The sequence below is a fragment of the Eriocheir sinensis genome, chromosome 3 (assembly GCF_024679095.1).
Source record: "Eriocheir sinensis breed Jianghai 21 chromosome 3, ASM2467909v1, whole genome shotgun sequence".
Taxonomy (NCBI): Eukaryota; Metazoa; Arthropoda; class Malacostraca; order Decapoda; family Varunidae; genus Eriocheir; species Eriocheir sinensis.
This window is the reverse complement of record NC_066511.1, coordinates 14,453,034-14,477,919: the sequence shown is the minus strand read 5'-3', so window position 1 is coordinate 14,477,919 and position 24,886 is coordinate 14,453,034. Positions and strand designations below refer to the sequence as shown.

General features: G+C 48.4%; 1 protein-coding gene and 1 long non-coding RNA gene across 2 annotated transcripts in view; both read right to left on the bottom strand.

Moving 5' to 3' along the window:
• Positions 1 to 1,748: 1,748 nt before the first annotated feature.
• LOC127003400 (uncharacterized) lies at positions 1,749 to 7,829 on the bottom strand. Its single transcript, XR_007757062.1, has 3 exons — positions 7,633 to 7,829; positions 3,360 to 3,570; positions 1,749 to 1,790 (listed from the first exon to the last, which is right to left on the bottom strand). It is a non-coding gene; the product is annotated as an uncharacterized LOC127003400 (long non-coding RNA).
• Positions 7,830 to 10,728: 2,899 nt separating this feature from the next.
• The window catches only part of LOC127005491 (AT-rich interactive domain-containing protein 3B-like), a 132,322-nt gene continuing 118,164 nt past the window's right edge, over positions 10,729 to 24,886 (bottom strand). Inside the window, exons 7-10 of the mRNA XM_050874398.1 lie at positions 21,250 to 21,503; positions 12,790 to 13,016; positions 12,126 to 12,444; positions 10,729 to 11,672 (exon numbers count right to left, since the gene is read on the bottom strand). Of these exons, the coding sequence (XP_050730355.1) occupies positions 11,569 to 11,672; positions 12,126 to 12,444; positions 12,790 to 13,016; positions 21,250 to 21,503 (904 nt within the window). The 3' untranslated portion in view covers positions 10,729 to 11,568. The remainder of the gene's footprint in view (positions 11,673 to 12,125; positions 12,445 to 12,789; positions 13,017 to 21,249; positions 21,504 to 24,886) is intronic.

Here is a 24,886-nt window from a genome sequence, read left to right as displayed (position 1 = left end):
AATATATGCGTAAATAATAAAGAAAAAATAACAAAAGATTAAATGACACTGATTAAAAACAAACACGGCAAAATTTGGTGTATTTGAACAAGATAAAACCAGCAATTATTCATTCATGTTATAGTTCCTCGTTACTCCGGCCCCGACACCCCCCACCTCCACCCATCCCCTGACCTCCATCCCCTGCTGTCTCCTACACTGTACCCCCTCCCCACGTCCCTCCCACACCCCAACCCACCAGTTGTTCCCTGCCTAATCTCTTCCTCCCTCCCCCCCTGGTTGTGTCGGCACCATTATCATATACCCCAAGCAAGCAATCAACCCCCAACTCCCCACCGACCCCGTACCCGCCCCCTGTTGTCTCTGCCCAGCGCTCCCCCCTCCACCCCTCCCTACCTCCAGTACCTACTCCACTCAGCTGTTTCCTCCATCTTTCTCCACTTTTACCTTCTCCCCTCTTCTTTCCTTGTCTATGCCTCTTTATACCCTCATTATCTCTCCCCCCATTAGCCTTTTATTTATGTCCTCTCCTTCGTTTTCCATTACGACTCTCATTCACCCGCTTCCTCTCCAACCCTCTTACTGGTATTTCTCTATCACTTTTTTTTAAGCTGCTTCCTTCACCTCCTTACCTTGCATAACACCCTTTAGGCTTACCTCTGGATGGCTTGCTTCCAGCCTGTCTTTTATTCAGGATGTGACAAAGCAACGATGGAGCCGATGTTTTATTTCCTCTTTTTTATTCAGCACTGTGTGAATCTAGTAGTTATAGTAGTGATAGTTATAATGGTAGGCCCTATAGGTACTTTTTTTTCCCAGCAAGCTCTCTTCCTAGCAGCGTTCCTGAGGCGGGGCGTTTCAAGAGCCATGCAGACCCAGCAAAGAGTCGTGGCGGCGATGGCTTGTTCCCCGCACGCACGCCCTTGGATTAAATTTGGTGGTGGTGTTGCACCGTCACGAAGGTAGCAGACAGCACCTACAGTATACGTTGCTGATATACCAATCAGTTTACTTCGCATTGCAGTGATAACTTTACATTGTAGGAACTATAGCAGAGTCATTTGTAATTTTTGTCTTCAGAGGTTAAAGAAGTAACTTATCAGACAGGCTAGGATGAGTAGGTCATTTGTTTCAAGTCATATTTAGTTAACTTAATGGTTGATCAAGAAGCACCTTGTCTAGTAGTTTAAATTCTTAGTCCGTATTAAGTAAGGTAAGGTTAGAAATTACAAAACACGCTATTTTTCGTTATCAAGTTTTTATTTGGGGCCTTGACGCTATTCTTCCCTACAATCAACTAAATCTAAAGTCTCAGGAACATTCATCACGCTCAACGAACACAAGTCTGCAGAGTAACATGAATACGACGACTGAATGAGTGAAAAGACCGTGATTTCTTTCTATTCGGAATCTGAGAAGGTACGCGGGGTCTTCCAGCAAGCTTAGACACGGATGAAGTTACCGCACAATTGTTTTCCAGATTACTCTTAACACGCTCCAGTTATCTGGAATATTATTGTGCGATAACTTCATCTGAGTAATCTTGATGACAAATCTTGCAGTCTTTTCACTCACTCCGTCCTCGTATTCATGTGACACTCTTGGTCCGTGAGCCGTATTAAGTTGGTTACTCCGCAGACGTGTGTGTGTGTGTGTGTGTGTGTGTGTGTGTGTGTGTGTGTGTGTGTGTGTGTGTGTGTGTGTGTGTGTGTGTGTGTGTGTGTGTGTGTGTGTGTGGGTGTGTGGGTGTGTGTGTAAAGACTCTTTTGATCTCATCATCGCTCCCGGACCTGAAAGACAGATGTAGTCTCAGACATGCAAGAAATATCATTGTAATCACCCAAATAAACATATAACGAGCTATTAGGAGGTTTCTATACACTTTATACAGACAATCATGTGTATATAGCTTTAACAAACTTGGAAATGGGGGAAAGTGAAAAAGGCGATTGGAGCAAACCTATACATGAGTGACATACTGGTAAGGTGACACAGGTGCTTCTTGTTACTGTAAAAATATCTTCGTGGAGGAATAGAATATTGATTGAAAGGGGATGGAAGAGGTAGGATTGGAGAAAAAGAGCATAGATGTGATGGTTATTGTGGTGGTTAAAATAGAGGAAAAACTTATGAAGTGGACTGAGGAACCTAAAGGAACAATGGACGTAAACATACATATGGCCCGGGGGAAGGTGGAAAGAAAATAAAGTAAACTTGGAGGAGGATGAAGGTAAGAGATCATAATTATTTTGTAAAGGATTAAATCGCCACAGTCTACAATAATAAACCCTTACACTAAGAACATTTTTTTATCCAAATTCAAGGGATACCAAAAATTTAGACATAGGGAGGGGGAGAAAGAGATAGGAAGTAGCGAGAAAATAGAAATAGGGAAATTGGACCACGAAGGGAAAGATAATAGATAAAGAAACGGAGATAAGAGGTGGAAGTGGAAAGTGTGATGAAAGAGAAAGTAATCCAGAATGACGATAAAAGTAAGATAAAGAAATACGGAGAAAATAAAATAAACGGGTACTGAGGAAACTATAAAAAGAGGAACGAGAGAAGAGAGATAAACAGGAGTGAAAGCAAGAGAAAGAAAAGATGGAACTGAAAACGTCGATAAAGATGTGGAAACGTGGTGGAAAGAAAAGCAAACAAACCGAGGTATTGAGAAAGAAAGCCTTGGGGTAGGAGATGGGGGCGAACTGCAAGGAAACGAAGGCGGTGGAAGTGAAAATGATGATGAATGGCCTCAGATATATGGACGGAGGGGCGGGGAGGTGAAGGTGAGACTAAGGTATGGTGAAGAGGGAGGGAAAGTGACGTGGTGTGGGTAAAGCAAGAGGAGTTAAGAATGATGAAGAACGTTATAGAAGAGGAGAACAATGGAATATGAAGTAGAGGGAAGGAGAGAAAGAGAAAGTGACTTGGTGTAGGTAAAGAAAGAGGAGTAAAGAATAGAGGAGAATGTTATAAAGAGAAGGAAAATGGAATATGAAGAGAATAAGTATGGGAGGGCAATAGAGGAGGGAGGAAAGAAACATATGTGGATGAGAATATTAGTCACCACTCCAATAATAACAACAATAACATATTTTACTCCACATCCTAGTCCACTCCACATTCCCCCACTCCACTCCACATTCCCCCACCCCACTCCACAATAACCCGCACTCCACATTTATACTCCACTTAACCCGCACTCCCACACTCCACTCCACATCCAGCACTCCTACTGCACAGCCCACACTCCACATCACTCCACTTCCATACGAGTTACTGTACTACCACTATTTCTACTATGTGAACATGAAGGCAAGAACATATTGCACATCGCTAGGAAACAACTCTCAAACCATGACATAATAAGTGTTCGGCGGCTTGCTTCTCCTGCCCACTTCGCCTGCCAGCCTCCCTTCCTCTCCTTAGTATATACAGTCGTTGGTAGATGGCGCTCTCTCCGTCCTCGCGCCTCAAGGGTGTAGTTTCATCTCCTCCCACCGCCGGCATAACCTCGCGACCTCTCCAAGAAGTTATTGTTGCCGCCTTTCTCATCGCACGCGGCACCTGTTGAGAAGAGCATCTGATTACAGGTGTTAAAAAGTTTGTATATAGATGAGAGTGTTTGTGTGAGGGTCTGTGTATAGATTCCAGGGATATATGGTGAATTAGTTAGTTGGATTACTTATTTGTTTACAGCAAAGGAAGCAGCTCAAGGGCAAAAAAAAAAAAATGCCTGCTAATCACTGCTCCTATATATATAAAAAAAAAGTATCCAAAAGAGTTCAATTTCGGGAGGAGAATGAGAGTACTGTTTTGTTGTTGCTATTGTTGTTTTCCTCGAATCATAACTCGATCAAAAGTATAGAGATCTAAATGGAAACGTTGTCCCCATATTGATATAAATAGCATCATGGGGGAAGAAAACTAAATCCAAGAGTATTTATAAAAAGGGAAAGGCGCGCGCCCGCGCACACACACACACACACACACACACACACACACACACACACGACCCCCCCCTCCACCCCCCAACACACACGGTACAGAAAACAAGGAATGCAAAGCGAAATAAGGCTATAAACACAAGAGAAATATGCGTTCGTGACCTGGCGTGTGTAGGGGTGAAGGTGTGGGAGAGGGGGAGGGGGGCGTAAAGAGGATAGATGAGAGGGGGAAGGGGGACAGAGAAGGTGGATGGATGAGTCTACAGAGAGGAAGGTGGGTGTGTCTGGGGCGGGCAGGTTCACAGTAGGGTCGGTGGGTGGATGGGTGGGTGAAGGGGGAAGGCTGCGGCGGCGTGAGGTGAAGAGGTGTGTGTATGCGGGTGTTGGGGAGGAATGGGGATTATGGGAAGGTGAAATGGGGAAAGGGGGAAGGACACCACGCGCACCGGAAGAGAAATCAACCCACGAAGGACATACACGGCCTTGCGCGGGTAACCAGAGATGGAAAATAAAGAACAATGGACCCGGTGGTTCGTTAAGTCAAAACGAGTATTACTTGGTGGTTATTTTTTTGCTCTATTATCTTAGTGATTGGTAAGAACCTTTCGTCGGATCAAACTGTTATCCGAGCTGTCAATAAAGCTTTTAAACCAAGGAGCTGATTTGCAACGAAAGAGCATAGGATTTGTAATAAAGGCCTATAAATAAGGCCTATATGCGTCCCCGTGGAGCAGTGGAAGTGACTACGAATCCGAGGGCCCAGGTTCGAGGGAATCGGCGTGCAGCTCACCCAGCTGTTCATCCTCTCTTTCGGGCTGGTCGATAAATAGGTACTTGGGGAAACCTGGGGAAGGTAAACTGTGGTAACCAACACTTCACACTGGCCCTGTGCTCCGGGGACTCTTCATATCACAGACTCAATAGCCAATGAGCCGGAGATGAGCACTGCGGTCATGCGCAGCTATAGCATATACTGCCAACTTCACCTTACCTTTAGAGCCGAAAGCGTTTCAGCATAACGGACGAATTGCTGGAATATGAATCTTTTCAACTCGTCATTCCTGTGCTCGTCTAAAATAATGACAGTGGAAGCGATAGCTAGATGCGAAGGATCCCAAACAATTATGGCGGCACGCCGTGAAGCACCACCACCATCATGATTATCGTGCATACATGGCTATATTTACCTTCAGTTTCGGCGAAGACACACACGCGTCTGACTTTCCCCTTCGGTTACAGTATGAAGCAGGATGTGGCGGTGGTGGTGATGTCACGACCCGTCTTCATAATTACAGTACATTTGCGGAACATATTAATTTCCAGCTTCGTCAAAGCCCGTATTCTCACAACAACGGCCACAAAGGAGATGGGTCGAGTTCGTTGGGTTTTTTTTCACATTCGTGTTGCAGAAGCCTTGTCAAACAATAGATAGCTAGGGTCATAACTCTACCCATCACCTCCCTCCTCCTCCTCCTCCTCCTCTCTCATTTATTTTATAGCCTTCTACCATTTCCTTATTCCCCTTTGTTCCGCCTCTACATCAATACCATTATGTGTTTATGTCCATCAAGAACGCATTCCATCCACATACGTCACACAAGAACACGCAATGCTTAGGTAGGTAGGCCAATGCTCTCACACGTTTTCGGCTCTCACAATAATTACTATTTCCAAAGGCCACATAGGAGATTAGTAGCCGGGTTCTCATTAGTGGTTCTTTCACATTCACGGTGCAGAAGAAATGTCAAACTATCACTAGGCTCATAAAACTACCTCTGGAAATACTAACAACCTTCCTAAATGGGGATGTGTGTAGCCCCCGAAATGTTTAAGAATAAGGGTCTTACACTCACTCACACGCGCACACATACACACACGATAACCATTTCCACATAATACTTACACGGAATATTAATAGACACAGAATACGTACACACAGCCATAAATATCCATTGGTTATTACCGCTGGGGAATGTATGGGAAGGAAGGGGGGTGGGGGAGGAGAAGGGAAGTAGGAGGAGGAGGAGGAGGTTAAGGAGGATGACGAAGAAGGAAGGGATAAGGTAAGGGTGGAGGGTACAAGAATATAGAAAATGGGAAGATGAAAGCTAGGAGGAAGATTATGTGGAAGGGAGAAGAGGGACTAAAGGAAAAGGGAACAATCATGCAGGCAGAAAGATAAAGAAAGAGACAGAGAAAGGCAGAAAAAGAGAGAAAAACAGATAGAGACAGAGACAGACAGGAGAAGCAGAGACAAAGAGGCAGAGAGAGACAAAGACAGACAGAAATAAGAAGCGGAGAAAGACAAGACAGAGAGAGAGAGGAAGAGAAAGACACCAGAACGACATCCAATTAAAGTTCCGGCGCCAAAGTTTTTCCCTGAACGATTATTAAGCGAGAAAAGTCCGCCGGGTCCGCGCTGGGCGTCTGGACTTGCCGATATGCCGCGCCATTTCCGCCGTGAGGAGGGGGACGAGTGGGTGGCGAAGTGTATGCAAGGAGCGGGGGTTCGATGAGAAGGGAGGGGGGGGGGTAGGGGAAAGGAGATGAGGGGAGCAAAGGGGGAATGGGAGAGAAGGAAGGAGAAAGAGTAAAGGAGTTGGGGTTAGAGGGGACGAAAGGAGGAGGATTGTCGGGAGAAGAAGAGAATGGGAGGAAGGGGATCAGAGGAAAGAAAAGGGGAAGAAGGGGGAAAGGAAGGAGATAAATAGAAGGGAGATAAGTGAAGCATGAAGGGGATGAGAGAGAGAGAGAGAGAGAGAGAGAGAGAGAGAGAGAGAGAGAGAGAGAGAGAGAGAGAGAGAGAGAGAGAGAGAGAGAGAGAGAGAGAGAGAGAGAGAGAGAGAGAGAGAGAGAGAGAACGGAAATACACACCAAACAGCAATAACAACCCCGTTAAGCCTATACTCCTCGCTAATTAACAAGACTAAAACTTTACATAATGACTAACTTACTTCTCATTACGTCACAAAGCCACACGGACGACTAGACATAATAACATATCCTGAGAACACCCCACCATTAATTACTCTCGTTAATACTTCAAATGGCATAATCTAATATTCCTGAAGGTAACCATTTAATACGCATTGTCAGATTGTCCAACACGCCTTTCATCTTCGAGCTTGTTCGAGTTTCATCTCCAAAGTTGCATCTAGTGGTATCTGGCATATCCTTGTTCAGTGACTACTTTGTATATTCTTATTATTGATTAACAGGTGTGGTATTACGCTGTTGTTTGAGTTTCTGGAACGTGATTGGCTGTTGTGTGATGTGCTGCACGGTGATTGGCTGTTAATGCGAGGAATAAGGTGGAGAGAGGGTGGAGAGGGAAAGGGAGCAGAGGGAGGGGGGGGGGGGAGTTTGAGAGAGGCGGAATGGAATGAAAGGAAGAAGTAGAGGGAGAGAGAGAGAAGGGGGATAGAGAGGGGAGGATGGACCAGAGGGAAGGAGGTAGGAGGGGAGAGAAGGGGGAAGGATAGAGCAGAGGAAGGGGAGAGAGAAAAGGTAGAAGGGGGGATAGAACAGAGGGAGGGAGAGGGAGGGAGAGGAAGGATGGTAGTGGGGAGGGATACAGTAGAGAGGGCGAGATAAAGAGGGAGAGGATAATGTAACCTGTCACACACTTCACTTGCCTGGAATCCCAACCCTCACGACTCATCACACACCTGCCCACACACACCTGAAGACAGCTGTGACTCTCCTCGTAGTCGTGTCACACAGTAGAAAATTAATACCGACGAAGATGATCACCAGCACCACCACCACCAGCACGACGCCCTACGCCCTTCCTCCTCCGCCGCAGCGACCACACTTAACTCGGGGCGGCGCCGGGGTTGAGGGTTCGGAGTTCGGGGTTCGGGCGCGTGATCAGAGCTCTCGAAACACTGAGTCGCTACCTAGTTTAATACCGTGCACTTGTTTGGGTTGTTTGGAAGGATAAAAAAGATGATAAAGAAGGATGGTGCGTGAGGTTAGGACTCCACTCTGGCGCTTCAATGACCCCGAACTGCAGGTATAAGATTGGATAATAAAGAAGAAAGAAATAAAGATATACGAGATCCGAATCGAGCTTTAGTAATACCTTCAATGAACCTTACCAGTGTAGTAATAGTTATGTAGTATCGTGATTCTTCCACATTAACAAGACCGAAGAAAAATATGAAATCAAGTGTGCCAGACATTTATACCCAAAGAGGAAAGATGAAAAAAAAGACCTAAATAATTCGATATCAACTTCAATATTACCCTCAACTAACCTTACCGGTGTCGTTACCTGAAGAGGATTGAAGACTACCTGACATTTCTCTCTTACGGGAAAGGAGGGAGGCAGCTCATACGCAAAAAAAGAAAAACCCGATGGCGCTGCTCTGACAATAGTTGATAGAGTAGCCGAAGGACGTTAAAAATCGGATGAAGAACAGTCTTGATAATCCCCTTTTGAAAGTGTTTAAGTCGCAGGCAGGAGGAAATACAGACAAAGAAAGGGGGAGTGGAAAGTCACGTACACACTGACCAGTTCCAAGGGGTGAAAAAGTTAACAGTACGATGAGTTTAAGTCGTAGGCTGGAGGAAATACAAAGAAAGAAAGTACTGAATTAGCAGGAAATAAGAAACACACAATGTAAACATTTAACCGGTTCATGGGGTTTAAAAATAAACAACAGCACGATGCGTTTAATTTTATTTTAAAAAATATAAATTAGTTTAATGTGAGATCAACTTAAACACTATGAACATGCGTCGGCGGAGGAGCCTCGCCTCGCGGGGCTCCGGGCGGGACCGAGGCCGCTGGGGGCGTGGTGCTCGGCTTGCGTGCCCACGAACGGGGCTTTCCTCTACACCTGAAAGAGGCTCACGCGCTGCATTACTCTTCCCAGGGTTAAATTAGCTGATATATTGTGACGTATGAGGTGACAGTAGGCTCAAGTTAAAGTAAATCTGGTCAAATATGAGTTAGATTAGGCAATGCATTAGTTCAGGGTGGACCTAGTAGAATGCTTTAGTCGATAGGTAAGTTGGATTAGAATGAACTGACTCCTTCGCCTCCACCCTAGGAAAAACAAGGCAGCGCGTGGAGCCCTTCGGTGGGTGTAAGACTGGGAAAGCAGGTCGTGGCGAGGGCGAGGCGCGGGTGAGGCTGACGAGCACCTGCGCACGCCAACCAGACACCCTGCCAGACACGTGCTCACGAGGGGCACGCGCCGAGGCTTCTACGGGAGACTGAAGGATTCTTTTTTTTTTTTGTGAGGTTTATCATAGTCTTCTAATTTACAAATGTACATCATCATCTACACACACACACACACACACACACACACACACACACACACACACACACACACACACACACGTACACAAGTTGCTCCCACAAGAACCTATGGACTCCTAACACTACGAGACGCCTTTCCTGAGGGACCCTCCTACTGCTACATACACACACACACACACACACACACACACACACAGACACACACACCTGCCACCTACGTAATACTATAAATAATTAGCGTCTATGGAAAGATAATTACCGATTCCAAGAAAACTGGAATGTTGGGAGAGAAGATCCCGGAACAGACTCCCTCCAGGGCCCCGGGGGGAGAGAAACACCTGGGGAGAGACACCTGGAGGGGCCTGAGTTCCCCTGACGGAGGAAAATAATCAGCGCCCAGGTAACGCGGGACTACCTGGGTTGGCCTTCCACGCACTTGCAGGTGTTTGGAAGGATGTTTGTATAGCTTTTTTTTCTGCCTGGCTCTTAACAATATATTAACTTTGGTCTTTGAATCAATAACATCATCAGAGCTCTTGGGAGACATTTGGTAAAGACATTCCTCATTGGTTAAGATAATAAAAAATCAATTAAAACGCCGGGTAAGTAGTCGATAAGAGTTCTTCAGATGTTAAGATTGAAAAAAAAAATCGATTAATAAGACGGTTGTTAATTTCTGTTTGGCTACTCCTTTTTTTTTTTTTTTAGGGGGGGAGAAGTAACATTTGGTAAGCATTTTTATTATGATGTTGGTTTAGAATTTCTTCAGAAGTTAAGATCGGAAAAAAATTCAACTAAATCACTCGGTAAATTTTGAGGGGGAGATTATATTTTTTAGCAATAGCATTTGGTGAGTATATTTTTACTATTATTTTTTTTATTTCTTTAACTCCTTAGCCTTTCCGACCTCCTCCACCCCTAAAAAAAGGGTTAAGAACATGAAACAACAATATTTTGAGGCTGATAAAACGAACGTCCATTCAACCGTTGCAAAAAATTGACTAAAAGAAAGTTATTTATATTATTTACTAACATTTATCGTAGTTTAACGTAATTTAGCGTTATCCCAAGAGCCTTCAGTCCAAAAGAGTCAAATATACTGTTAATTCGAGAACCGGCATCACCATCATCATCACCATCATCATCATCATCGTCAGCTCCAGCGCCAACTACAAGAATCATTTTTTTTATACGTACACGTTATTTTTTTATTTACCAGAAGTATACGTACAAACATACATACACGGAACGAGAAACTTACATACATACACACTAACAAAATGTACAAGAGTGTTTTTTTGATCTTGTTGTTTTATTTAGACGGTATCTCTCTCTCTCTCTCTCTCTCTCTCTCTCTCTCTCTCTCTCTCTCTCTCTCTCTCTCTCTCTCTCTCTCTCTCTCTCATTATTTGTCACATACAACAACAAAAAAAGAGAAGAAAAGGAGAGAGAGAGAGAGAGAGAGAGAGAGAGAGAGAGAGAGAGAGAGAGAGAGAGAGAGAGAGAGAGAGAGAGAGAGAGAGAGAGAGAGAGAGAGAGAGAGAGAGAGAGAGAGAGAGAGTTGGCACTACTAGTCTATCGTTATTCCACAAGATAGTACCCAGCGCCAGTGCCCACCAATTTTGGCACCCACACGTGTAGTCCCCAGACCCTCCAAGACCTCGGTCAGTCCCACACTCAGCCCCAAGACCTCACCCAGTCCTCCGCTAAGCCCCAAAGACCAGTCCTCATCAAGCCCCTTTTCAACCTAAGAATCAACTGTCTGTGCTGGCTGTTGGAGGGCTAAAGGGGCTATAAGGGGCTGAAACACCATCGTTCCTTGCCAGCCCAGTGATCTCCAGGAAGGGCAGATAGAGGCTGAAGGGCTTAAGGGACTGAAGGGGCTGATGGGGCTGAAGACCATCACTCGGTATAGCCCTTCCTCACTTTTGAGCCTCTTCAGACTCACAATATTCAGGAAAGGGTGAGTGGAGATGACGAGGACAAAGGCTGAAGGGCTGAGAGGCTGAGGGACTTATGGGGCTGAAGATCAACTCCATTCCTCCCTTCTTCACCCTCTGTCCTTCCCAGCTCCCATCATCTCAAGGAAGGGCAAAGAGGTGAGAGAACGAAGCGAAGGGCTGATGGGCTGAAGGACTGATGGGGCTGAAGATGAACTCCATTCTTCCTTTTTCCTCCCTATGTCCTCCCCAGCCCCATCGTCTCCAGGAAGGGGTGAAGAGGTGAGAGGACGTGGCGAACGGCTGAAGGGCTGTTGGAGCGGTGAAGGGCCTACACCTCCCCCTTGCCCTGGGTCCTGCCCCGTCAGCGCCGCCTCCGGGTTCGGGCGTACAGAGCAGAGCGTCTTTAGCTGAAGCGTGCCCGGGGAGCCTGAGCGAACAGCACGCCCTGGTACATGATGCCGTTGACCTCCATACTGACCACCATGCTCTGGTCCTGACCCCGCCCGCCTGCAACACACCGCAATACGAAGATAGAAAACCGTTAGTGGGCTGTAGAAATGAGAGCTAGCGGTGATGATGGTGATGATGATGATGATAATTATGATTCTTATCCCCTGAAGAATGTGTGCAAGGTGATCTATACATCTACTTAAGCCCTAATTATTTGTTTTATTATTCAGAAACACACACACACACACACACACACACACACACACACACACACACACACACACACACACTAACTAACTAACTAACTAACTAACTAACTAGCTAACTAACTAACTAAACAATTAACTAACTAACTTAGTCTCTCTCTCTCTCTCTCTCTCTCTCTCTCTCTCTCTCCCCCCCATCCCTCCCCCTCTCCCCATCCCTCCCCCTCTCCCCATCCCTCCCCCTCTCCCCATCCCTCCCCCTCTCCCTCCCTCACCCCTTCCCTCTAGCCTTCACCTCCCTCACCTCTGGACGTAATCTTGATGTTGGCGCCAGGGTAGCCGGGCGGCGTGGGCGGCGTGGGCGTGGTGGGCGGCGGGAGACGGTGGTCGTTGGGCTCGTCCTGTTGCTGCTGGGCGGGGCGCTTGGCTGAGGGCGCCATGGAGGCCTCCTCTAGGCGGCTACGCATGTCGTTACGCAGCTCGCTTCTGAAGTCGTTGCGTAGGTCGTTGCGTAGGTCGTTGCGGAGGTCGATGCGGTGGTGGTCGGCAGGGTCCTTGAGGCGCCCCGCCCGTTGCAGGCAGAAAGGCTGGTACCCACGGTTGTCCAGGAGCGGCGGCATGTCCTGGCGGGGGAAGAGGAGGGTTAGAACACGGGGGAAAAGGCGACTACAGGTAGGTGTGGAGAAATGATTAAGGTAAGGTAAGGCAGGAGGAGGAAGTTCCTTATAGGTGACGAAAAAAGGTAACAGTACAGTATTTATTTTAAAATTGAAAATAATGTTTCATGAAGCTTATAAAAATTATGTACGCATTATGCTGTCAATGGCGTACACGTGGAGTGGAGAGCATCACATTAGTGAGGAACGTTGCATGTAACGTCGCCTCAGCCGTGACCTTCAACGTAAGGACAGACTGAACACGACACTGAAGGATTGCATTACGTCAACACACATAGGAGCGTGACTCACCTCGTCCTTGACCTCGAGGTTGAGCGCCTCCTTCTGCGGCGGGAAGGGCATGCCGCCTCCGCCGGCCAGCGGGTGGTGTGGCGGCGGCGGTGGCAGCTTAACGGCCTCGTCCTCGTGCGGGAAGCCGCCGCCGACTCCGCCGAGCCCCTGGTTGTAGAGCTTCCACATGGTGAGGCGCGTTGCCTCCAGCAGCGCCTCCTGCGACCCCGGGGGCGACCCGCCGCGGCCTGGAGGAGAAGAGGTGTCAGGGAGTGTACACACACACACACACACACACACACACACACACACACACACACACACACACACACACACGAGGAGCAGTCGTGTATTTCAGTGGCCGGACGGGACACGGAAGCGCCTGGGGTGGGCGGGGGAGGGCTGGGAGGGCCGGGTGTGGGCGGGGCGGACGTGGGTGGTGGGCCAGCACAAAGGAACATGGGAGGAGGGGCTTATGACGCCTCGCACCGCCCCTCCCCGCCCACACACGCCCACTCCCACCCACTACCATCACCGACGTATAATAATTACATGACGTATGCGCGGCTGTCTGCGCGGCGACGGGAACATGCGGGGAGCAACTTCCTAATAATGCCAGTCGATCATTATAATGGGCCGAGCGTAATCTTCAATTATAAAGTATAATCAAAGCGTCTTAAAGGCCACCAATTTAGCAAGGTATGTAGATAGGCCAGATTATACACCAGCTTATGTAGGGACGGCAGGGCCCGCGTCCTGCCCCCTCCCCCCCTAAGCTTTACCTTTGCCTCGCCTTTACACGACTTCGCAGCGAGGATCGTGCGCCGTGGAGTCCGCGCCGCAATTAACAGAATGGAAAGCTCCACGCACTGAATTAAGTGGAAGCCCTCGGCGGCCGCCCTTGTGGACGCCCAACAAGCGTGAGTACAGGGGCGACGAGACACCCGCTGCCCCTCGCCCTGTCCCGCCCCGCCCCGCCGTGCTGCCCCGCCCCTGAGGCTCCTCCATCAGGTGCCGCGCCGCACGTCACACCACAGTCAAGTAATTATCAGACGGGAGGCAGTGGACGAGCCTCGCACTCGTGGGTGCCGCCCGCCGCTGCCAACGCCGCCGCTCGTGGCTTCTGTTGGACTGCACGCAACGATTGGCGGGAGGCAGCTTGTGTCACTCTGATCAGTGTATTGCAAGTTGAGACTCTGGCACTGCGCCCAGAGTCAAAGGGGCGGAGGCCAGGGGGCACCTCCAGGAACGAAGCTTTGTGGGAAAAGGTGAAGCCGGTGGGCCGGGCCGCCGCGGTTCCCCATTAATCACGCCCAAATAGATATGTAAATAGGTGGCGCGACCTGCCCTGACCCGGGACGTGGCGAGGCCCGGGACGGCGCCTTCTGGAGGAGATTGGGACTATTCCAGGCTGTGACGCAGTGTACTGGGCGGTGGTGAGCCTTCTTCGGGCTATGGAGCTGCCGAGGAGTCTTTGGGGCTATGGACAGGCGGCAGGCCATTCGCACCTTGCATGAGGAGGCCGCGGGTGTTGTGTTGCGCCGAGGAGTCTCATCGCACGAAAGGGAGAGTGTGGCCGCACCGCTCCAGGGCTCCCACGCGGCTCAACATTCTCTCTGGTTCGTCTTAGGAGTGCCAGGTGGAGACAAATTTTAACACATTTCGCCGAGGTTACCGAACATCCTTGTCCTTTCTTAGTGTCTTCTCCATGCCTTTTCTCAAAAACTAATATTCTTTCTGTCTGCCTGTCTGATTCTCTCTCTCTCTCTCTCTCTCTCTCTCTCTCTCTCTCTCTCTCTCTCTCTCTCTCTCTCTCTCTCGGTCCCTCCCTCTATCTCGTAATTCCCCAACAAACACCGAGAGCAGTAATTTCGCACCCTATCCCCCAGCTTATGGTCCGCTCTTTTTCAGGTTTCGCAGAGTAATTTCAATGCCACCGGAAGAAGGTATCAACATCGCCGCTTTTACGAGATAATTGCGTACACGAAGACCTCGCTTTCTTTGTTGTCGTTGTTGTCGTGGTCCTAGTGGTGGTGGTGGTGGTGGTATGCTATTGTTTAGGCGACGTGAGTGTTGTGTGTTATAAACAGTCTCATTACGTAACGCACTTTAAGGGATTTGGGCCTCAGACTCTTTTTATCCTCTCTTCTTCAGATCCAGTTTGAAAGAACCGAGTAATTGCCGAAGTAGAAGGAAGGTAAACGATAAGTAGGTAAAGTTGAGTGTATTTGGTATAGCTGCGCGTGGCTGCGGTGCTCATCTCCGTACCGTTGGCCCTTTTAGCGGGGTATGAATCCATTACCCCGGGAAACGGGTCGATGAAAATAAGAAAAGAAAAAAAAAAAACTCCAGATGGTGTTGACTTATAAAAGGAAAGTGGTTGATTGCTTTTCATAATCTTTCTTGAAACAAATATCCACTCCTACTACTAATTCCTGTTTTATTTTTCTCTCGTTTTTATTTTCCGTTTTTTTTCTCTCTCCCTAAACTTTTCAAGAACAAACGCCCATCATCTGTTTTTTTGCTGCTGTTGTTTTTGTTTCTCTTTTCCCCAATTTTACGTCCACAGAGAAACATGTCCAAGGCAAAAGTTGATTAAAGTACGTGACAAAGGTTCGAAGAGGAATCCAGATGGCGCTGACTTAGGATTGGAAAGCGTGTTGCCGCCGCTATACCGTCCATTGCCTCACGTTGCCAGCAGACAGTACGACCCACATTTCCACATTTCCCAATCGCCTTAATCACGACACGAAGATAATGATAGTGGTGGCTATGAGGTGTACATAAAGGGGGTACGTACACACACATGCCCACACACATACACACCTATCCATACACATATACACACACACACACAGTCATGTATACCACAGTCTTATCTATGCATAAGTAGAAATAGAAATACTTTGATTAATTATACAACATTATACGTATTCCTGCTACAGTTTTACCTATTATGTACGTAAGAAGAGGAAGAGAGAGAGACGGGATGAGAGAAAAAAACTAAGGAAGAAGGAAAAGGAAAGAAGAGACGAAAGAAGGAAAGGAATGAGGGAAATTAAATGGATGAGCGAGTGTAAGAAGGAACAAGAGAATGAGAACCAGAAACAGAGATAGATATAGAAGAGAGAGCAAGGGCGAGCAACAGATAAAGAACTAACCACCGACAGACGAACATACAGACAGAGACAATTGGGAACAGAGAGACAGAGACAGAGAGAGGGGGGGGAGGAGGAATGGATGGGGTGGAGTAAACTGTGAGAAAGAGAGACAATGAGGATGGAGATTGTATAGAGAGGCAACACGAACGAACAAGTGAGAGAGAGAGAGAGAGAGAGAGAGAGAGAGAGAGAGAGAGAGAGAGAGAGAGAGAGAGAGAGAGAGAGAGAGAGAGAGAGAGAGAGAGAGAGAGAGAGAGATATAGAGATAGAGAGAGAGAGAGAGAGAGAGAGAGAGAGAGAGAGAGAGAGAGAGAGAGAGAGAGAGAGAGAGAGAGAGAGAGAGAGAGAGAGAGAGAGAGAGAGAGAGAGAGAGAGAGAGAGAGAGAGAGAATGGGGGGGAGAGGGAGTGAGCATGAGATGAGTAAGGGCAGCGAGCACCTTTCATTCGCCCAATTGATGGCAGGCCCAGACACTGAATGCCGTGGAGAGGCGGGTCCTGCTGCCGCCCTCAAAGGAGCCGAGACAATACGATTTGATTCCTTCCATAAACGATATGATAATGAGTCTTTTGTGCCGCTCCCCCCTACATGAATGGTCCCCGCACGGATCTATTTATATTGCCCCGCTAATTGGTACCTGTCCGCCCCACCTAACGGAGAGGGGCCGCCAGGTGAATCCCGTCCGTGCCCGTATCATTCGCCTTTCGTATGGGAGCGAGTGCGAGTGTGTGTATGTGTGTGTCTCTCCCCCCCCCCACCCCTCTCTCTCTCTCTCCCTCTCTCTCTCTCTATCTCTCTCTCATGGGCTTTCCGTTGCCAGGTATTTGTTACGTAATGGGTAGGGATAACGTGGAGTTGGATAGGATGGGGGCTGGGGAGATGGAGAGGTAGTATTGGAATGGAATGGGATGGGGTTAGATTTGATAGTATAGTGGATGCGATGGAAGTGGTTAAATGGATTGGTGTTGAGTAGCATGGGATGGGATAGGAGGGGAATGGGCAGGGATGGAAGGGATGGATTGGGAAGGAATGGAAAGGAATTGGAACGAATGGAAAGGAGTGGAATGAAGTGGGAGAGGAATGGGAGGGAATGGAAGGGCGTATGAAGAGAACAAAAACGGCTTTTTTTTTCTCTTTCACTTGAACACGAGGATTTTTGTCTACTGCCTCTTTGTGGTGGAAAAGTTAGCAACATCGTCTTAACAGCAGCAGACCCGGGTTCGAATCCCATCGCAGCCCCAAGTCTCTCAATCTCCTTTTGTATCGGCCTCTTTCTCAACTTGAATCATCTGTTCTCGTTAGATTATTTTCTATTCGCGTCTCTATTTATCCATCAGTCTATCTATCTCTATTTATCTATCTATCTACCTATCTATATATCTTATTTATCCATCAGTCTATCTACCTCTATTTATCTATCTATCTACCTATCTATTTATCTCTCTCTTCACCTCATTCTGATACTGACGCAAGACCGAATGAGAGACGAACGAAGGATAACCAAAGAGACAACGCAACAAAACACAGAGACGGAGAGAGAGCAGAGTGGCAAGGCTCCGGAGAGGCCATCGCAGTAGTAGTAGTAGCAGGCGACGAAGGGACGGCCCAAGGTTGGCTCTTCGCCCTCCAAGACACGTGGCCGCAATTCGTCAACATCCAACACGACTTAAGTAAAAAACGAAGAACTATCTCGATTAAGAAAAGCAGACTGCACAGCCCGACGCCCCGCTCCCTCAACCACGCCACCTCCATCCCTAAACCCAGACGCCATAAGGAGCAACTGAAAGACGTGGAGCAGGACGGGGATAGGCCAGTCTTCGGGGGTGTATCAGCGCTGCGAGGCTGCTGGCGGCTGATTCATCTTCCCTTATCTGCATCATCACCATTGCTAACTATAGCCAAAAGCGTGACTACGTTGGTATCTTGTTCATTACTCCGGACTCGCGCTATCTCCGCGGCCCGCTAACCTCAGCTTGTATTTCCTTATCTTTGCGGCCTCTTGCGTCCCGGCAGTTGAGTTAACTTATACGGGGGATCCTCAGGGTGGGAGACGGAGCAACCTGAGATCTATACGGAGCTTTGGGTAGGGAGAAGTAGCATCTTGTGACTTATACGAGTTTTGGAATAGAAGTAGCAGCATCCTGGGACTTGGGAGGAATATTTTAATGTTTTTACAATAGAGATCACTTGTACGGAGGTTCCTCAGGGCGGGAAATTTAGCAACATGGAATATATATACGAAGCTTTGGGATAGAAGTAAGCATCCTGGGACTTGTATCTCTTACGTTGGAGGGATATCAGAGTCCTTGCAATAAAGTTAACATACGGCAGTTCTTCAAGGTGTGAGAAGTAGGATCCTGGGACTTACTCCAAGACTTAAAATTTCAGAAGTAGCATTTGGGACTTAGAGGAGGTCCTATGTGGGTGTGATATCCTTGAGTCTTTGCAACAGAGATAACTTATAAGGGGTGTGGGGTGGGTGAAGAAGGATCCTGGGACTTATATGGGACTTACGGCGGGAGAAGAAGCATCTGGGATTTAGAGAAGGTCCTACGTGGGAGTGATATCCCTGACTACTTGCAACAGAGATAACTTACAGGATAGGAGGATTGGAGGAGGAAGGACAGGGGAAGGATGGGATAAAGAAGGGTGAGAGGAGGAAGGATGGTAGGAGGAAGGATGGAAGGAGAAAGGATGAGAGAAAAAGACTGGGAGAAGGATGTTCAGGAGAAGGAAGGATTGGAGGCAGGAAGGATTCATTCTCTCCTTTATTCACTGTTCGAGAGTTGACCAATCGCTCGAGATGGAAATAGATAGATAGACAGATAGATAGATAGATAGACAGATAGACCCAGAAGAACCAGGAAATGAGAAGGCGAAATAGGAGGGACATGCAGTGTTTGGAGAAGAGAGAGGGAGGAGGAGAGGAAGGAGCGGAAGGAAGGCCAGGAAGAGGACGAGAAGTGCATAAAACACGTATAAACGACGTAAAGCAGTGCGGGCCGTCGCTGCGCCGCCATAAAGCCAACACAAGGACGGTAAAATAAATCGTTGGCGGCGGGGCGGCGGCTGATCGGCGGCGAGATATCACGGCAGCTCCGGCGCGGCCATTTATTGCCCGGATTGCGCGGCGGCGGAGGCAAGTGTGCAGAGTGCGGATGAGACGGAGGTGGGGAGAATGGGGAGAGGGGACGGGAGGGAGATGGGGACGAATATGGGGATGGTGTCGTTATATGTACACTATGCAAGGATATACCACCGTGACCTTCAGCCTCTAAGCTACCACCATGCATATCTCACTGATGTTATTTTTTCTTCTGCTACTTACGATACATCATTTTCCTCCCTTTTTTTTAACTTTCAGCCTGTAGCACCTGTAGGGTTTCTTGATGAGGCCCGTTAGTGGTGCAGGCAAGTGTTTATAGTGAAGCCATCTTGCTTGACTCATGCTTATATTTGCGACACTCAACCTATTACGAATTACCTTCCTACCATCAGGGGGCGATCACTGCCACTATCACCGCTGGTCCACTTACTTGCGACTATCACGCTAACATCGGAAATACCGCCGACACATCACCGCCAGGAACTTGTATATAATAAGCAATTAACACCACTTCTAACATTTCTGCAAGCACTAATGTTACCACTGCTGAGATTGCTACCTAAACCACCATTTATATTACTTCTACCTCTACTACTACTACTACTACTACTACTATTACTACTATTACTACTACTGCTATTGCTGCTACTACTACTATTACTACTACTACTGCTATTGCTGCTACTACTACTATTGCTATTACTACTACTATTACTATCTATCTACCTATCTCTGTCTATTTTAAATCTTTGTGCATCTGTCTATTTTGTCCCTGTCTGTCTGTCTGTCTGTCCCTCTTTTTTTTTTTACTTTTATGGTCAACGTTGTAAACTGCAGTCCGAACACCTCCCCCCTCCCTCTCCCTCTCCCTCTCTCTCTCTCTCTCTCTCTCTCTCTCTCGTACAGTTGATATCACTCGGCAAAAAACTCATTTACACTTTGTTATTGCTACGCCGGGGGGAGGGAGAATGATGGGGGGAGGGGGAGATGATGATGATGATGGTGGTAGTGGTAGTGGTGGTGGTAGTGGTGGTGGTGGTGGTAGTGGTGGTGGTGAAGGGGCAGTGAAGTGTGGCGGCGATGGTGGTGGTGGAGGTACTAATGGTTGTGGTGGCATAGCTAGATGAACAAAAACGTATATGTAATTAGTTTCTGTTTATTAGGTTCTTGGTCAGTCACTGTTATGTAGGTAAGTGTAGGTGGGAGTGGGGGTAGTTCTTGAAGGGCGTTGCCAGTGTGACGGAGATGAGCAGCGAGGCTATGCGCAGCTCTAGCGTATGCCCATCCGACAAAAAGAGCCGCATGATTCATTAAGCAACGGCCATCATAACAGTGTTCGAAAGTAGCACCATATCTATCAAGCCTGTCTCCAGCTGTCCATGCATCTATCTGTAGTCTGTGATGTCAGAGCTTAACAGTAGTAAATAAAGCTCCGTCTCCATTTGTCCACACATCTATCTATATCTAAAGTCTATGATGTCAGACCAAAACATTAGTCAATAAAAAAAAGTGCATTGAGTTAGTTGTTTTAGCGAACGAAAACGTGTGCTGGGCTGGTGCCTGATGGCGGGGCGGGGGCCGGCGGGCCGCGGGCAAACACAGTGCTGTGCCACGCCGCGCGCTAAGGCCTAAATCCCGGCTATTTGTGCCGGGGCGTCGATCATCAGTGCCGAGGCCCGTCCAGCCCTGCAGGACGCCTCCATTGCCGCCGCCGCCGCCGCTGTGGGCTCATCATTTACATACGTAATCACGGAGCGGCGGGTAATTGCGATATTGCCGAGCGTGGCCGCGCACATGCAAATGTTAAAGGGGATCACGATTCCCGGGAGGCGGCGGCGGCGGCGGTGGTGATGACCTGGCATTATGCGAGAAATTAAGCAATGCACTTTACATTATGCCGCAGATGACACAGCCTGGGCAGCTGGGGAAGGAAAGACATGACCAGACCAATGTCAACTATATAGTGAATCCCGGAGTTTGACGAAGGTATTGAAAGATTGTTGTTCCTCTAATGAGTACTTGAAAACATTAAAGAAGTCAACGAATTGCTAAAGGATACAATAGATATAAGAAGAGCGGGAAAGTGAATGTTACATAAACACACACACACACACACACACACACACACACACACACACACACACACACAACGCCACCTATGCACCAACAAACAATAAAGACAAAAAACAAAGTCCGGATCCCGCCGCACACTCACCTAGCAGACCGTCGGGTTGGGGCAGCGGGTAGGTGTTGCCTCCGCCGTTGAAGTGCGAGGTGGCGAGGGCGAGGGGGCTGTGGAGGCTCTGCAGGGACTGGAGGCTGAGGAGGGGCGGCTGCACGCTGTCCACATAGCTGCCGTAGGAGGAGCGGCGCCCCTCCCGCCTGTTGTTGTCGATGGCCGCCTGCAGCTCCGCCGGGCTGGACAGCTTCGTCTTCTCACACTCGTACGGGTACAGGTATTTAGTGTATCTGCGGGGCGAGGAACGGCATGGTTACCTTACGGCGACGAAGAGTAAACTATTCTGCATAGGTAAATCATGCACTGTATAGGTAAAAAAGGATGAACAAATAGACTACTACTGATGGCACTACCACAAAGGCAATGTATTACAGAAAACTAATACGAGGATAAAGACAAATAATAAAAAAAATAAAAAATTAAGGAAAAGGATAGAGTTTTGAAGGCAAGCAGCATGAGAATGAACGCCTTGGCAAGGGCGGCGCTAGAGCTGCCGCGCCGCCAAGTGTGCGTGTGTCTGCGTGGTGACGGGCGGACGGCTGCGAATAACATCACCGATCAGACACGGCCCGGAAAGGTTCACATATTACATCCGTCGCAAGCCTCACTCAAGGCCATGTCATTTCCTAGCCAGGCAAGTGGCGCGGCGTCAAGGCAAGCGAGGAGCGTCGGCGTGACAGGTGTTGGCGGCGGCCGCCTCGCCTGTCCACACGTAACCCTCGGGTGGTGGCGCGGCGCGCCCGGGGTGGCGCCGCGCCACATTGAGCCGTGCTGCGGGACGACGCAGCGGCGGGAAGTGGCGGGTGCGGCCCGGGGATAGGCGGCAAGGCGGCGCGCAACACCGGTAGCCGTGGCGGCGAGCACGAGGACAGCCCCGGCCCGCCCCGCCCCTCCTGGACCCGCACTCTGCCTGTCATGGCGTGGACGGAGACGATCATATCACTGAGTCAGGCCAGCACCGCCTCGCCCCGCCCCGCCTTGCCTTCTGCACCTGCGGGAAGGAAAGACTTCTTGACTTCCCCGCTCCCTGCGTTGGCGCCAGACTGGCCTGACATTTTGGAGAAGTGTGGGACAATCTTACTGTCGCCTCTACCCCGCCTCATGCCTACACTTTCTGGGCACTGCCTCGTCTCAGGTGATTTTACAAAGAGCATGAGGCTTAGATCACTGCTTTTCCTTCAGCGTGTTTCTGTTGCTGTCACTGAAGAGAGGAAGCCCGGCGTGTACCCGCCTGAGTGTCGCGGGGAGAAAGGAGACAGTCACCTCTTCTGTGTTGCTTTCACCCCAAGAGCTTGTCTCACTTGACATCAAGAAAAAAATATATAACTTCAACACTCCTTCTTTAAACGTATTTTTTTCTTTCTTGACAACGATAAGAGCAGAAGGTTGATTAGGATAAATGAAGCAGACACTGAGGAAGGATTACACTTGATATATACGAGCCGCTGGAAATACCTGTGTTCCTCTAATACTCGTAAAGGCCCGTCGTTGCCACACTGTCCCGTCACTCCTCCCCCCCCCCTAGAAGCGGGAGCCGCCACGCAGCCCCCCGCCGCGGCCACCTCACTCCTGCAGGGCGGCGGTGCTCACGGGGCCAGGCACGTCCTTGCCCTCCCCTCGTCCAGGCCATTGTGTAGATACATGCTCTGATAACTAACACACACACACACACACACACACACACACACACACACACACACACACACACACACACATACAGACGCACTCACTCGTAGGATTACATTCCCTTAAGTAATGGTTTCAGTATTAAAAAGGAAAAAAAAAAAAAAGACTTTCCGACTCTGGGCATTAAGAATAAAACTGCGAAAAAATAAATAAAGTAATAATAAGAATAGAGAAAACTTTATGACAGAAATACACGACATATATTTTGTAGTGACTTTATGCTGAGGAAGAAGTAAACAGAGAAAGAAGGAAAGAAGGAGAGGTAGAAGAAGGAAGAAAGACAATATAGGAAGATGAAGACAAGGAAATAGAGAAACCATACGTGAAGAAAAAGGAGGAGGAGGAGGAGGAGGATATTACAGTAAAATTAAGAAGAAAAGGAAAAGAAACAAAAATCATACAACCCAACTCGTCCTCATAAAAACAATAATAATAACAGAAAACCTCGTCATTTGAATACAAAAACCTTCCCTAACCTCTCTCTCGCTCTCGCTTTCTCTCCCTTACTCTTTCTCTCTCCCTCAATGACACACGAGCGTATAGTAGCAACCCTCACTTTCCTCCCCCCTTCTCCACCCCTCCCTCCTCCTCCTCCTCTTCCAATGGGACTTAAATAACAATAACCTTCCGAGCTTGGGCTGAGGACGCGGCTGGGAGGTTCGGGGACACGGGAGACACTAATACTATCACGCAATCATCTCCGAGAAGGTCTGAATAACACGGGAATAAAGAAGGGAAATAGGCTGTAGAGGCTCGCCCAAGGAGACTCGAGGGTTGAGCACTAATATTATCGCCCTATCATCGCCCGAGAGGAGGAATAATGCGAGGATAAAAGTCTTGTTGGGGGGGAAGGGAAGGAGGGGAAGGGTGGGGAGGGGGTGGTGACCTGACTACGGGGGGGGGGGGGGAGAGGGGGGATTGAGAGGTGGGGGTGGGGGTGGGGGTGATGGGAGGTGTGTGTGTGTGTGTGTGTGTGTGTGTGTGTGTGTGTGTGTGTAATTTGAGACTGGGGTAGTTTTGGGTGTTTGACCTGGCTACCTGATTCAGGCTGGTCTCTCTTTCTCTCTTTCTTTCGCTCTTTCTGTAGCTGTTTATTTATCTATACATCTCTTCCCTAATTTACCATGCGTATACATTACACTCCAGTTCACTTCGCTTCACTTCACTTCTCTTCCTTAACTTTAGCAACCTGACCTTACACTAGCTTACCTTAACCAACACTACCCTTCCCTTCCCTAATCTACCATATATTACCTTCATATTCCCTTCCCTTCCCATTCCTTCCCTTCCCTTCCCTTCCCTTCTCTTCCCTTTCCATTTCTTCCCATTCCTTCCTCTTTCTTCCCTTCCCTTTCCCAACTTTACCTTACTTTACCTTACCCTATCCAACACTACCCTTCCCTCACCTCACCTCCCTTCCCTTCCCTTCCCTTCTCTACTCTTACACCATCAGTGGCTGGGTGGCTGGGTGGTCACGGGCAGCCATAACTGACCAATAAACATGATGCCGTGTGATACCGCGCTGACGGAGCCGCGGGAGGAGAGGAAATAGCGAAGGGAACACCCGCGGGGCAGTGGATGCTTAGGGCTCGTTTGTGTGGACCGCGGGAGATGCAAAGGAAGCTGAGGGATGAAAACAATCGTAGGAGAAACTTGTGTACTGTAAATTGGAGAAAGAGGAGGAGGTAGTGGAGAAAGGTAGTGAGCGATGAAGAAGTGATGATATTTGTGTAAACGGGCGATGCAGAGAAAACTGAGGGATGAAAAACAATTGTAGGAGAAACTCGTGCAGTGTAAAAAGATGAAAGAGGAGGAGGCGGAGGAGGAGGAGGTGGTGAAGAAATATGATGAAAGGGAAGAGAAAGAAGCGGTGATATTTGTGCAAACGGGAAGGAGGAAAGACAGTTGTTGGAGAAACTCATGTACT